The 13876-nt window shown below is 35.2% G+C and overlaps 1 protein-coding gene across 14 annotated transcripts in view; it reads left to right on the top strand.

Annotated features, from left to right (window-relative positions):
* The window catches only part of FUBP1 (far upstream element binding protein 1), a 38032-nt gene that overhangs the window by 12925 nt on the left and 11231 nt on the right, over window positions 1-13876 (top strand). For 4 of the 14 annotated variants that reach the window (XM_082314208.1, XM_082314206.1, XM_082314212.1 and 1 more), the window contains 4 exons: window positions 1589-1717; window positions 2383-2457; window positions 7909-8054; window positions 10558-10605. In XM_082314208.1, coding sequence (XP_082170334.1) covers window positions 1589-1717; window positions 2383-2457; window positions 7909-8054; window positions 10558-10605 — 398 coding nt within the window. Of the gene's footprint in view, window positions 1-1588; window positions 1718-2382; window positions 2458-7908; window positions 8055-8431; window positions 13854-13876 lie in introns of those variants that run through there. The other 10 variants (XR_014228393.1, XM_082314209.1, XM_082314207.1 and 7 more) reach the window with 10 other exon arrangements.

The following is a 13876-nucleotide window of genomic DNA, read 5'->3' as shown; positions in this document are numbered from 1 at the left end:
GTGTCATCTTGATGATGATTTTATAACCATTGTTTGGATAAATACTCCTTAAAAATCTAATGAAGTTTTCCTGTGTGCAGTTGAAGGTGGTGTTTCTTTCAACTAGCATTTATTTGTATGAGTTTTGTACCGTTGTCCACTTAGTTGCTCATTTCAGTGTAACAAATGGGTTATTTTAGTATTTTTTTCAGAGGTGCTTTCTCCAGATCCATGCTTGCCTCTTGTCATGTGAAAGTGGAGCTAGTTACTACAGTCAGATTTCTTTGGAAATTTAATGAATCCTGCTCTGTTCTTCTATTCTAGAGAAGTAGCTACTAAGGGGAAGGAGGGGGGGAACCAAGCAATGGCTTATTTGATATTTGCAGGTAACCTTAGAATATAGTACATATTAGTTTAAATCCACTATTGTTGATGGAAGCAGTGTAATTTAAAAAGGAAGCAGCATGTTAACATTGTTTTCTGTATGCTGATACTACTGTGTGCATTTTAAGTGGTTACATGTGACTTTAATGCTAAATGAAATGCTGCAAGAAATCTGTTGTGTTGTGGATCTCTTCTCCCTGAATGCCTTTTTCAGGCGATTTCTTTTTTCTCTTCCATTAGTCACTGCCTTACCTATTTTGTGTTTGGGGGGAAATACACTGCCATTTCCATGTGTAGTTATTCTAAAGTATCAGTTGTGTCAGTGTCTTTACGTGAAGTTCTTTCCTCAGCTGGCTGCATTTATTTGCAGATATTTTTATTCTTCAAGGATGCGAATAATGTTAAAGGATGCTGGTTGTGTTATAGAACATTACATTCTCTAACAGTAGATTTGCAGTTTTTGCGGATTGCCGGTCTTGTAGTGTAATCAGTCTCTGTGATTCAGCAAGAATAAGCCATTCCTAAAGGCTATATGTGAAAAACAGAGAAATAAGGCTCTAGGAAGCAGCATCGTTGGCCTACCTACATATAGTTAAAAATAAGGGAAGCACAGAGATAGCTGCGGAAGATGCAAGTGTTGCTATTATTATACTAAAAATCTGTAAGTAAACAGTGATGCTTTATAGCCATGTTCTCATGTTCTCAGGGACTCAGGTTCTTAAAATACTATGTGTTTCTGTATTTTACTGTTACCTTAAAGTTTAACTGACCAGCATTGCAAATGGCTAGTAAGATTTGTATTCTTCTGTTTCAGAAATACGTATTTGGCATGCCTCCTCTGCCAGTGTCAGGTTATAACAAAAGTAAAAACACTGAAATTGTTTGGTGCTAGAATGATTCATTGGTGCTACCATTTAGTAACATGATTGTTTAAATAAACTTGAAAATCTGTTTCTATTTATCACATTTAAAAATTAATAAGTGACATTGTAGTAGTAAGGGTTCTAGAATGATTTTATCTCATCAGTCCTATGAAAGTATACTTTGTACAATACACTTGTCTGAAACCTGATCAAAAGTTTGTGCTAGAAAAAAAAGATACTTCCAGGATGTACATGGTTATTTGGTTTAGATGGATTTTTCCTTGGAGGGAAATATGACTGCTTAGGACAGGGTTAATTCTGTTCATACTACTTTTATAAATGCTTATGTTTTGTTTTCATAGGTAAGCCAGGAACAGATCCCAATTCAGCAGCGTGGGCAGCTTATTATGCTCACTACTATCAGCAGCAAGCACAGCCACCACCTGCAGCCCCTCCTGGTGGACCAGCTACAACCCAAACTAATGGACAAGGTAGCTGTTCAGTAAAATAGATAAACTTCTCATTGCTGGGGGTGTAGATGCCCCATTATTTTTTATTGTTGTCTTCATATCTTGGGTAAATTGATTGTAAGGTAGCTGGTTTTCTTGGAAAACTCTTGCTTACAGCCTTCAACATTGCTTTTCTTAATTTCAGCAGTAATAAGGGTAATGTATTTATCTTGTAATGTACTCCAAAGAGAATTTTGCTGCTACTTGGGCTGACTTAATTGTGTATACATAGTGCGGTCAATTATAAAAATGGAACGAGGCAAACTGTTGATTGTCATTTGCTTAAACAGTTGCATCACTTCCCATGGTTTAAGGACAATTACAATTGTAGTATTTAGTTGTATAATTGTTGTGGCTGGATGAGGCTTACCACTTAAATTTTGAGTAGTATTTTGTACTGTGAGTGGTGTGCATTTCCTGAATCTTGAAAACTCGCCAAACACTTTAAACAACTTTTTGTTTCTTAGTGGTGTCTTTTACTAATTGTTTATATTTGTAGTAGCATGTACCACAGAGGCTTATAGTGTTAGATTTGAGTGATGGTATTTGGGATTGGTACTGAAAAATTCAGCTGATTATTTGTAAATTGTTCTATGTGTGAAACAAAACCCAGTACTTTTATTTTGACTATTTTTATTGTAATTCAGGAGATCAGCCAAATCCAGCACCAGCAGGGCAGGTTGACTATACCAAGGCCTGGGAGGAATACTACAAAAAAATGGGTACGTGTGCTTGTTTTTTTCTGTTATTGCATAGTAGAATGTTTTAGGAGACTTGTGTATCTTTTTCGATGAGATGGGTTTTTTACTCCAAAAAAAATAAAAATGCACAATCCGTGTGTCTTCTGAACCATATACTGCTAGAGGGCCTGAACCCTGCAGAAAAACAGACTTAAAAATTTGTGTTGTGTTTAAGGCATTTATTTGTATTCATGCTAGTAATTAGCTTTGCAAAAATACTTCATACCTAATGAGATGTCTATATTTGATCATTGGGAAACAACATATTTTAAATACGTCAATCTGAGTATTTTTAAGTATATTTTTAAAGTATATTTCATAAGTTTTGGAATTCAACTTTGATCTACTTTTATGAAGCTGTTGTTTGTCTTGTTTGGTAGCAGTTTCCTAATGCTCTTAAGATTACAGATTTTTTTTTTTTTTTCTTCCTTGTAACTGGCTTTCTGTGTTCCAGGTTATTAGAGCATCATAACTAGCTTTCATTTATATCATGCCCTTTTATAAATAGTACTTGCTTTGCAGCACTTAAGAGCTGTGTTTAAACTGCAGGTTATATGTTGTTGATGGCTTTTTCAAAATATGTTGCTTGAGCTGACTTATAAAACTGAAATGTATTTCCTTGTTAAGTTGATGATCTCATCATTTACTGAATAAGGAAAGAATGTGTGGTCTTGATGCATTGGCAGAAGGTGCTGTTATCTTTTAAATCATGGGAATGTCTTGCAGGTCAGTGTCTTGTCCACAGTGTCCTCCTGTGGATATTGTAGTTGATACAGATATGTACACTGAGGACTAGTGGGCTTATGAATGCCAGTGCTTTCCCTGGTATCTCTGTTTGACCTGATGTATAGCAGCATCTAGTGTGGGTTTTCTGTTTGTTTGGGTGTGAGGGTTTGGTGAGTTTTTTTGCCCTCTTGCAACTGCACCCCGTTTTCTCATGAAATATTAAAAAGCATTTGGAGTTAAGATTAATAGCATGTTTAATTCCTCTTACTAGCCTTCTGCCAGGTTGATCTCAAATTATTTGTCAAGACATAAATACCTTTTTTCTTCTTTATTTTGGCACAGCATAAGTGATGAAATGAAACAGAAAATATGTAATGATGATTTACTTTAAGAACTGTGTATCAGACTAAGAAAATTGCAACACAACTCCCAAATGTGATTTTTAAGATAGGATGGGCCTTTCCATTTTTCCCTCTTCCTGTTTCACTTAACTACTTTTCTTCAATTTACTGTCTCTGTTAGTTCAGCTCACGTTCTGAAATGCCAAGTTACGGTTTTTTTCATTGCCTTTTTAAGAGTAATGTAATTTGTTGGCAGGGGCTCTGCCATCTTTCTAATTTGCTATCTCTGGAAGGCAAAGCCTGGGTTGCGCTAGTCTTGCATTTGCTCTAATTAAATAATAGCTAGTTATAAGGTGTTGGGATAGAGTCTCTGGGAGCAAGACCAAAGAGGAGTGTGAACCCAAAAAAGGTAGACACTGGGAGATTTAAAGAATTGCTCTTAAAATGCAAAATTAAAAAATCCCAAGGCAACAATCAAATAAGAGGAAAAACAGATGAGCAGTTGTGATCTTAATTTCTTTTTCTAGTTCAAATTGAGTTCTTTGCCTGAAGGAGAACTCTTGATGTCTGCATCTGTATAACTTGACTGTGGAAATCATGAGAACTTTTTGCTTCTTCAGCATGTTGAAAATTTTGATATGGAAGATAACATTTGTCTTAAGATCCACTTAGAAAAGAGAAAGAACTGACCAAGTGAGGTTGAAGGGCAGAGAATTCATGTAGAGTTGATGTAGTGCTAAATAGAGGTGTGTTTTCCCCACCTCCTTAACAACAATGTTAAGAAGTAGTAGAAGATGTGATGAACAGGAAGCCTGTCCATCAGCAGGTTCGTGTGGTCCCCGGGCTCTCAAATACAGCTGCGACTGTGCTTCCTACAGTACTGTAATGCTTCTGTCCCCGTTAACTTGCGCAAAAGGGGGAAGGTAGGAATTAAAAGTCACTCGCTCTTCGACTCCTCTTTCAGATTTTTCACAGCACAGATAATTACACAAACAGCTTTTTTGGAGAACTGAACTGAAACTTGGTACTTGCTGAGCCTCAGCAGGTTTTTTTTTTTGCTGCTGAAGAAAACTGCTTTGATAATCCATGTGGCAAGCTTAGGAGGGTGACAGTACTGAGCTGAACAAGTTGGATGTGATACTGCAGTTGGTGCTCTGGATTTTCTCATACTTTGTTAACTATGAGTGATCTGACAACTCTAAAGCACCCCTGAATATTCCCATCAAAACCATTACACTTTTCCAAAGTGGCTTTCTACTGGTGCAATGTGGCTCGGCTACACAGAGAACGCTTTCCAGTGTATAGAACAGTGACTTGAAAATAACCTTTTTTCCAACTCACAAATATAGTGGCAAAGTCCATCTCCTTTTTCAGACTCTTGTTCTGGTCAGGGACTATTGCTTTGAGTAGCAAATACAATTAAAAATAAGACTGGAAAGCTAGTAAAATTACTCATGTGCACTGGTAAGTTACTGTACATGGGTCTTGTAGGTGACCCATACTATCTATTTGCTTGGTAACCTACTTCATAAATTCAGATAATTTGTTTCAAATTTCTCTTGAGTATTACCAGGTTATAAGACAGTAGTTTAGCTTTTGAAGACATATAGATGCTGTTATCTTGAATTGGAGACATAGTATTTTTATTTTGCCCTACAAGAGCTAAAATAAAGATTTGCATAACTGGACCCTAAAAATCTCCCATGGATAACAGTTCCCTCTAAACATGAAGTCATATTTTAGTAAGTGATCTATATGTCACCGTCGGAGTTTGTAAGTTTATCATTTGAAGTCATTCTACTGTATTGTGGGCTTGATTTATAGTTGAGGGATTCCATAATAAAATAGTTGAACTGTTCTTTAATGTTTCCTCAGCATTTTAGCAGGAAAGAGAACAAAGAACAGTTTTCTCTTATTAGAATCGCCCTTGATTTGAGTAGTGGAAAAACTGTAGAATCATCTGGCATTTTCTTTCTTAGCCTTCCTTAGTGGGGAGGTGTTCTGTGTTTCTTGTATTTCCTTTGTATGTAGTTGATCGATCTTGTTTGTTAGTGTTCTGAGTTGAATCTGGATGTCAATGAGCATGTACTGTTTCAGTGCAGTTCTGTACACTGAAAGGAAGTTTTGACTAAATTATTGAATTCCATGTGTAGGTTCAGAATTACTTACAGTACTTGGTAGGAGAATGATGCAGCTAAAATGCTTTGAACTTCTACTAACCCATTTCAGGACAGAAGTCCAGTTTGACATCTTTGAGTAGATGTTAAGCTTCCTCTATTTGATTTATTATCTGAATTTCAACAGTGCTTTGGGATAGCTGGCTGAATGTCAGAAGATTCTTGGGTTATAATGCACAAAAAATGCCTTAGCTTTGACATTCAGCTGCGCTGGCAGCTATGACATAGCTAAATAATCTTTAAGTAGAATTATTATCTCATAAATTAATAGTGAACTTACAAAAAGCGTATACTGGCATAATTTTTAACCATATTAAAAATCATTTTGATTAAAATAATTGATCAGAAGAATAACTTTCTAAGTTGTGGTAAATTGTAAGTTTAAATTGTAAAATGTTATTTCAGCTCTTGAGATTTGAAGACATTTAAGTAAATTCTTCTAGGAAAACAATGGCTTTACTGTATAACCCAAAAAGCGATGGCGAGGTTTTTTAATATATCTACAGTGTAAATGGAAAAACTGTGTAAGTTGTATAGAGGGTTGGAAAATGGAAGATTGTATTTTGAAGACGTTCAGTGTAGTGCTTTGCCAAATGTTCAGATTGACTGCTCACACTTAATGTTCTTGAGAGGATTGGGAGAATATACTTACATGTAAGAGCAGTGTGGATAGCTGGTATTCTTCATGTGAATTTTCTGTGTAAAAGTATTTAAAAAAGAAACAAACAAAACCAACCTTCTGTCTGATACCCTAGAAAACTGTTCATTAGAATCTTTGATATTCATGTTCCCCAGAAGGTTGCTCAGTGGTCTTGTATCCAAATAAAAGGTAAGGTGGTTTCAGGTAGGACTGAAAACTTTCACCTCTCATTGTGTGGAAGCTGCCCCTTTTTCTTGGTAGCAGAACAGAAGATTAGGTGCACCTGTAGGTGTAGAGGGTGCAGGTTTGCATTTTCCTTGGATTTATTTGATGTAGTGTGATTGGATGTTGTGTTTTGGGTTGGTTTTTTTTTTCTCCTTCTAGTATCCTAGAAAAAACTTGGGGAGATGGTGGTTTTTCAGTAATATCCTAATTCTGACTGTAAAACTTTGATTTTTAAAAAAATAACTTTTTAAGAATGTAATCACAAAAATGTCATATCATAGTAGTAATAGTTCTGTTTTGGAAGTTCAAGAAACTTAAAATGAAGCATTCCATATAAAACTCTTTTGTCTGGGTGCATGTAAGTGTGAGGAGAGATGATTGGATAGAGGATAGAGAGTGGTGTTCTACTTACAGTCAGTTACATTCTGCAGTGGTAACTGCAAAAACACCTTTCAGATAAAAAGTGAAGGTGATAGTGGTAATAAGTGGAGTGTGTTTGATGTTTCTGAAATAAGAGAAGGGAAAAAGGAAGTAAAGATGTCTGCGACAAACCTTCCTTGGAAGAATGGCACGACTGAGGTCCTAAAAAGTTGGCTGTAATTTTCTTTTTATACACTAAAGAGTCCTTGTATATTAATCTATTGCCTTTATAGAGTGTTTAAGCTGCAAATTGATTTTGTTGGAAGGACTGATAGTTCTCAGCTGTACATCTAGGAGAGTGTGTGTGTCGACGTGTGTGTGTCGACGTGTGTGCCCACTGTTACTTATAGAGGATTGGAACTTAAGCCAAAGTTGGAAGGAGAAGTTTCAGGACCATATTCTGTAGTGGATTAAATGTTTAGAAAAATTAATGCTCTTTTTGAAAAATGTAATCTGCAATAACCTAGCAGTTGCATTAAGGAGGCCAAAATTGGGGGAGTGAACGAATTGGCATCTGGTGAATTAATCAATGCAGTCTGTACAATAAGATATCAGTCTAGGTGGATTACAAAACGTAATCTCGCCTGTTGACCTGTATTTTAATTTAAATGCTACTGGGTGTTCAGGTCAGTTTGGGTCAACTGTCTTTAAAGACTTTTCCTCTGGAACATGATTCAGGAGGCGGACAAAACTGTCCTTACGGTTCTTCAGTTTTGCTTTACATGGGAATCATTACGTTAAAAGAACAGGATGAGTGGTTAGGTAAAAAAAGCAGCCACAAGATTATTCAAAAGCCTTGGAGGAATATTGCAAGAAGCTAGGTGACGTTTGTTAGGCAGTGAGATTTGGAAATTTTCTCATTTCTCTTGCAGCAACAAAGCTATGTAATTTTAATTACTTGTAGGTCAAGCAGTTCCTGCCCCTGCTGGGGCTCCGCCAGGTGGTCAGCCAGATTACAGCGCAGCATGGGCTGAGTACTACAGGCAGCAGGCAGCATATTACGCCCAGACAAGTCCACAGGGAATGCCACAACATCCTCCAGCACCACAGGTATAAAGTTCAAGTGTTTTTTGGCTGGCTTCCATTTCAGTGGTTATAGATATTTTTTTGCATGTCTCCTGCTTTGTTACCTTTGGAGTATGCATCTTTTTTTCTAGCGAAATAACTATCAGAATAATTAATAGATGACCTTGTTTACCTGATAACTTGAGTTCTCTATCTATCCATATGTTTGGTGATGATGTTTTTTTTTTTTTAAAAAAAAGAAGAAAAACTTTCTCCTCCCAGGGTTTTGAAAACCATGCAAGAAGCCACCACCATTTACATTAACCAATTTTTCTTTCTTAAAGGCTTCACTCCTGAGTTAGCTCGATTTAAAGGATTTTCTTTAACTTTTTGTGTATCTCTTATGTATCTCTTCTGCACAGGGCCAATAATAAGAAGTGGACAATACAGTATTTGCTTCATTGTGTGGGGGAAAAAACCTTTGTTAAATGTATGGATGCAGACGCCTTGATGAAGATCTTAATTTTGTTTGGTTAAAAAAATAGTGTTTTTGAAAATGTACAAAATATCTATCACTACTGATAGGAGGTAATATTTCTGTGTAGAAATGAAAAATGGTTTGTTTTTAGTATTAGTGTAGATGTACACATTCCAGCAAATGTATTTGCAATTATGTGGTCAATGCTTTGTGATATAAATGTACTTTTTCAATGTATACTTTATCACTTTTAAAATGCCTGTTTTGTGCTTTACAATAAATAATATGAAACCTCCTGTGTCGGTAAGTTGGATATGTGGGTATATAAAGAATTATAGGATTGATTTGCAACGCTGAATCAAGGTACCTGTACACAAATGAGATTTTTTTTTCCCCCTCCCCCCATGAAACCTTGTTGAGTTTAAAAACTTGTCGTTAGCCTGTTTTTCCCCTCTTGCAGAATAGTTGTAGATGGAGGATCTTTCATTCATTGTATTTTGCTGCCTAGCATCAGTAATCTTGATACCTTAATTTTCTTTCTATTTGATTAAAACTGCATGTGTTTAAGAAGGTGATCTTTTGGCATACTTCCATTGCATTAACAGTGAAATTTCCTTTTATACATGACCACTGTTTCAGACCTGTGCAGCTGCTATAACAGATAACTTTTGTTTTTAATTGAATACTTCAAAACTGTTCCTGCGTAACTATTTTATGGATTTTTTCAGACTAGTTATAAAATTTATTTTAAGTGTAATGTGCTTAAGCCTTCAGTTTGAAGTAGTCCACTTCAAAATTCAGTGTAGAAAAGTCAATGTGGTATGCATAGTAGTTACAAAAATTGCATCTGTCCTTAAAACGCTGTTTTGTTTGAGTGGTGGGGAGTGGCTGAGAACTTCCTGCAGAGCAGAAAACTTCTGGTTTTGTAAATACTGAAGTATTTGAATCAATTGATTAATTTTTTTTTTATATTGCTCTAATGCTCATACTAAAAAGCTGATTCTCTTGAAATCCTATGTTTGCTCTTTGCATATTTATTGGCTCTTTGCATATATTAGACTACATGCAATACAGTCTGTCTTGCCATTGTCTTGTTGAAGTGCAGGTTTGATCCAGCCAGTATAGAACTAGCTCTATAGGGGTGAGGAGGACTGTGCTGTGTATCATCCTTGATTGTTCCTTCAAGGAGCATTGCACTGTAAGTACATCAGAATGACAAATTGATGAACTGCAACAGTATCTTTTTGTCAATGTTCCACATAATGAAAATGCCATACTTGTGTGACTATTATGTTGGAATACAGTGCTGATATCTTAGGAAATCATAATTGCTTCTTAATTGATAAACATAGGTTTGCGTATATATATATACATATACATAATATGAGCTTTGTGGGTAAGTATTCCTGAAACGTTTAGCAATAGCTAAAGAAAATCATGTTTCTGTTTATCTGAGTAATAGTGTTTTTCATTAGTACTCCTGAGACAGCTGTATCATTCAGTGTTTTAAAGTATGCATATCGTAACATTGAAGTCTTTGGAACCACTTGTTAGACAGAAGTTCTCTTTGTCTTCAGATAGTTTGCAGATATGTAGTGATGTAGGTATGTTTTAAATAATTCTATAACTGTTACTTGCTTTATCTTTTGGAACACCATACTGTTGCTTTGAGAATAAATTTTTTTAGGGTGGCTGCACAGAGAAGTAAAAGTTAAGGCTTGAAAATTGAAGTAGTTTATTCAGGTAATTAGCAATGTATGTATTGTGCTGTAGAAACAGAAGGAATTATTTTTATCCCTTTTAAAATTAGGAAATACTCTGATAGCTTAAAAAAGGCTAGGACAGTATTTGCTATCTTTAGTGTAGGGTATGACATTTAATAGTTCAGATATTTTGCATGGTATTTTGTAGATAACCTTATAGAATGGTGCATTTATTATGTAGTAAACTGAGCAAAATTAAATTCACTGGATTCTTTATCATTCACAAAATGGAGGCTGTTGATTTTGATTCATTTAAGGTATAAAATCTTTATTAATTGCAAACAGTGCAATTATTTATACTTCACAGTGCCTTCCCAGACCTTCCACCTTAGGTTCTGCTGCAAAAAAGCAACAGGTAAGCACAACCTAAGGAAGTATATAAATTAATATATTTCAGTACATTAATGTTGTCCCTGTGAGATCTTTGTGGTTGTGTATTGAAAAGCAATCTGCTGCTTCCCCAAATGCATTGTTACTCATGGTTCCATTTCAGTGGAAAGTCTTTTAAGTTTTTAAACAACTGTTTATATTTCTAGGTAAATATGTATCTTTTTTTTTTTTTAGAAAAGATTAGTAGATTGCAGTCATTAAACTTGATCAGAATAAGTAATTTTTGTTATTTCTCCTCAAATAGCTAATTGTTGCAATTAAAGAATCAAAACCTTTAAAAATATGCAGTAATTACTTTGGTTAGAAACTTCAACAGCCTTCACAAATGTTTTTTATAATAGGGCACTATTCCCACTCAAACCAGTAAGACCTAAATATAAAGAATATGACTTCTTGTTGTTATCACTGAACTTGGTAACTTGTCTTACAGTTATAGTGTGTTAGTGGAATTTTTAGATAACTTAGTTTGCTTATTCATACTTGACGTGATAGGAAAACAGATTCTGGAGTTTCGGAGATTAGTATGTTTTAACTGAAAAAGCATGTGCACCAATGTTGACAGTACAGCAAATAATATTTTATCTATATAGCAGTCAGTGTATCCTGTTTCTTGATACTTTAACTGAATTGCTGTATATTTTGATAGTTTAAAATGTTTGTATGTCTTATAGATGGTCTGGTACAGGTTTTTGTTTCTGGTTTTTGTTGTTGGTTTTCTTTTTTTAGCTTAAAGTAAAGCAGCATCTATTTGGTTTTTTGTTGATTATTCTGTTTCTAAAATGTGCTGCTCCTCTTTCAAAGTCCTGCTTATCTGTACATCAAAGAAAAATATTCAAAAATACTGCCTTCATTTTCACACACAGTGCTGAAGATGCTGCAAGCACCAAATCATAGCTCATAGAATCAGGTCCTGAGATAGTTACTACCAGTAAAGAGGAATCCTTTGAGTGTATGCCATTGGTGAGCCGATGAGCATGGACCATAGAAGGGCTCCATGTAGAAGGTAAAATTGGCAAAAACATAACAGATTTGAAATGTATCCCATACATAATGGTGTAGGGTATAATTTTTGTTTTGATCACTTTTCATTCTTTAAAGTATTATTTGTTTGACCATAATGTTCCATAATCTGTTAAGTTTTTTAAACTGTGATTTAATAATATGAACCATCTATTTTAATTTATATTCTTCTAAACAGCCAAGCTTAGATATATTGAATTTTTGAACTAAATTAATAGTTGTGCTTTAGTTTTTCTCAAGCCACTTAATATTTCATCTGTAGTTTAATATGTAACTTCATTTTTGACGTCAGAAAAGGTTAGGCGTGTACCATTTGGATTTTGATACTGTGAATTTAGTGTTGGGGTGAGTCATTTGTTCACTTCCTTTTACATGATACTTTTTTCTTCAACTGTTGTTGCTAAAATATCTTAACAGTCTTTACAATTGTAAACTTAGCCAGGGGGAGGAGATAGAGAAGAAAAAAGCCAGTTCATTGGAATGTTGCTAGTGCGTGGAAGATGAGATGTTCTTGTGTGTAGCATTTGAGGTGTATTGACTTCCAGCTTTCTCACTGCTGGGCTTACAGGCATGCTATTTTGTCCTAAGCATAGTGTTGATTTTTCAACTCTGTCTCCAAACTCATAGTTCTTAGGAGAACAGAAAATAGATGATTGGAGTTATCCTGATCCAAAAAGATAACTGGACTTGTTTAGAAATGTAATGAACTTGTCCAAAAGGTGTCTTTAAATGTTTCCTGCTCCCCTCCCCCCTTAGAGTTCCACAAATTAAGTAGAACATGAAGACTACAAAAAGTTTAAGAAGGAAGCATGATGTTCAAAGTAGGAAAAGCATTTTCGTATCACTTTCTGCAGCCTATACTTTATAGGACATGAAATTAAATGTCAGGTGGATGATCTTCAGTCTAGCATGATCATAAGACCTCTATTTAAGCTGTCCAGGCGGACAGGATCATTATTCACTTGCACAGCCTATCTTGAAATATTTCATCTTTTTACTAGTGGTGTTTTATTGGATGATAGAAACTGTTTCTCCCCTGTTCTCTTCCAAAGTAATTTTTAAGTTTTCCATTGCATGCTGAAAGCTTTTTGGTTTGCTTTTTTCTGGAAGTGGGGGGAGGAAGGGAGGACTGGGCTTTTCAGAAAGCATACAGTTGACAGGATTCCCTCTTCCCTAGTAATAGCTTATAAAATTCTTATGTATGCACAAATATTTCTCTTGCGTGCATGTGAAATGCCTTTTCGTCCTGAGAAAAGTGTTCTCTGCAGAAACTACCCGTGTGTAAAAAGAAGATTGGCTTTAAAAGGCAACTGTGATGGGAACAGTGTCTTAGGGAGATGCAGCTTGGACTTGAGGTAAATTGAATGCTTTACAAAAATGTGGTTTTGAGCTTGCATTGACATTGTATGTAATATGGGTACACGTTAACTGTATAATGTTTTTTGTATGGTTTTTCTCAATAAATGTAAACTGATGGATAATAATAGCAATGTTTTTGTCTTCTTTATGCTTGTATCCCTGCCTTCGTTAGTTTGAAATAACAGGTTCAGAGGAAAGATATTGCAGCAACTAGTACCTCTGTGAATGAACATCACCCACATGAAATGAAGTAAAATGTATTTATATGGCTATTAGGATAAATACTCATTCAAAACATGCAGCTTATTGCTGTTGTTTTTCCAAGATGTTTCTGAATTTGTAACTATTTTATTGAGGCAAAAGAGTGACTTCCAATAGGTAACTATACAAAGAGCAGTCAGCAGATTCAGCCACAGGAAAACTTCACTTTGAAATGACTGCATAAATGTCGTTTGCTGCAGCTTACCTTGTCTTTATGTTAAGGCTTATAGACATGTACTTTAATTTAAAATGTGACTGTTTGTAAAATTGTTCCTACAGAAGCGTAAGCTAAGCTGAACGATTCAGATGGTGTTAGCACAATGATATTAGTGTTGATATCAAGAGGTCTTAGAGAAAAATAGTACAGTAGCCTTAAGAAGTCAATGTTTAGCGATGCAGCAATAAATTTATTGCATTAAGAGAGAACAAAGATTGAGAAGTTAGGCACTTTCTGAAAATACTTTTCTTAAAGCTTGCTTCCTATCAGCTTAGCTATGATGGGCTTATATATTGTCACCAACTGTTCCTGTATCATTTAAGCAATGAAAAAATCAGAAGTTTTACAAGCAAATGTTGGTACTATAAAGACTACTACG

Source organism: Platalea leucorodia (genome assembly GCF_965183815.1).
Source record: "Platalea leucorodia genome assembly, chromosome: 5".
Lineage (NCBI taxonomy): Eukaryota > Metazoa > Chordata > Aves > Pelecaniformes > Threskiornithidae > Platalea > Platalea leucorodia.
Note: the sequence above shows the minus strand (reverse complement) of the source record. Positions and strands in the feature narration are given on the sequence as shown.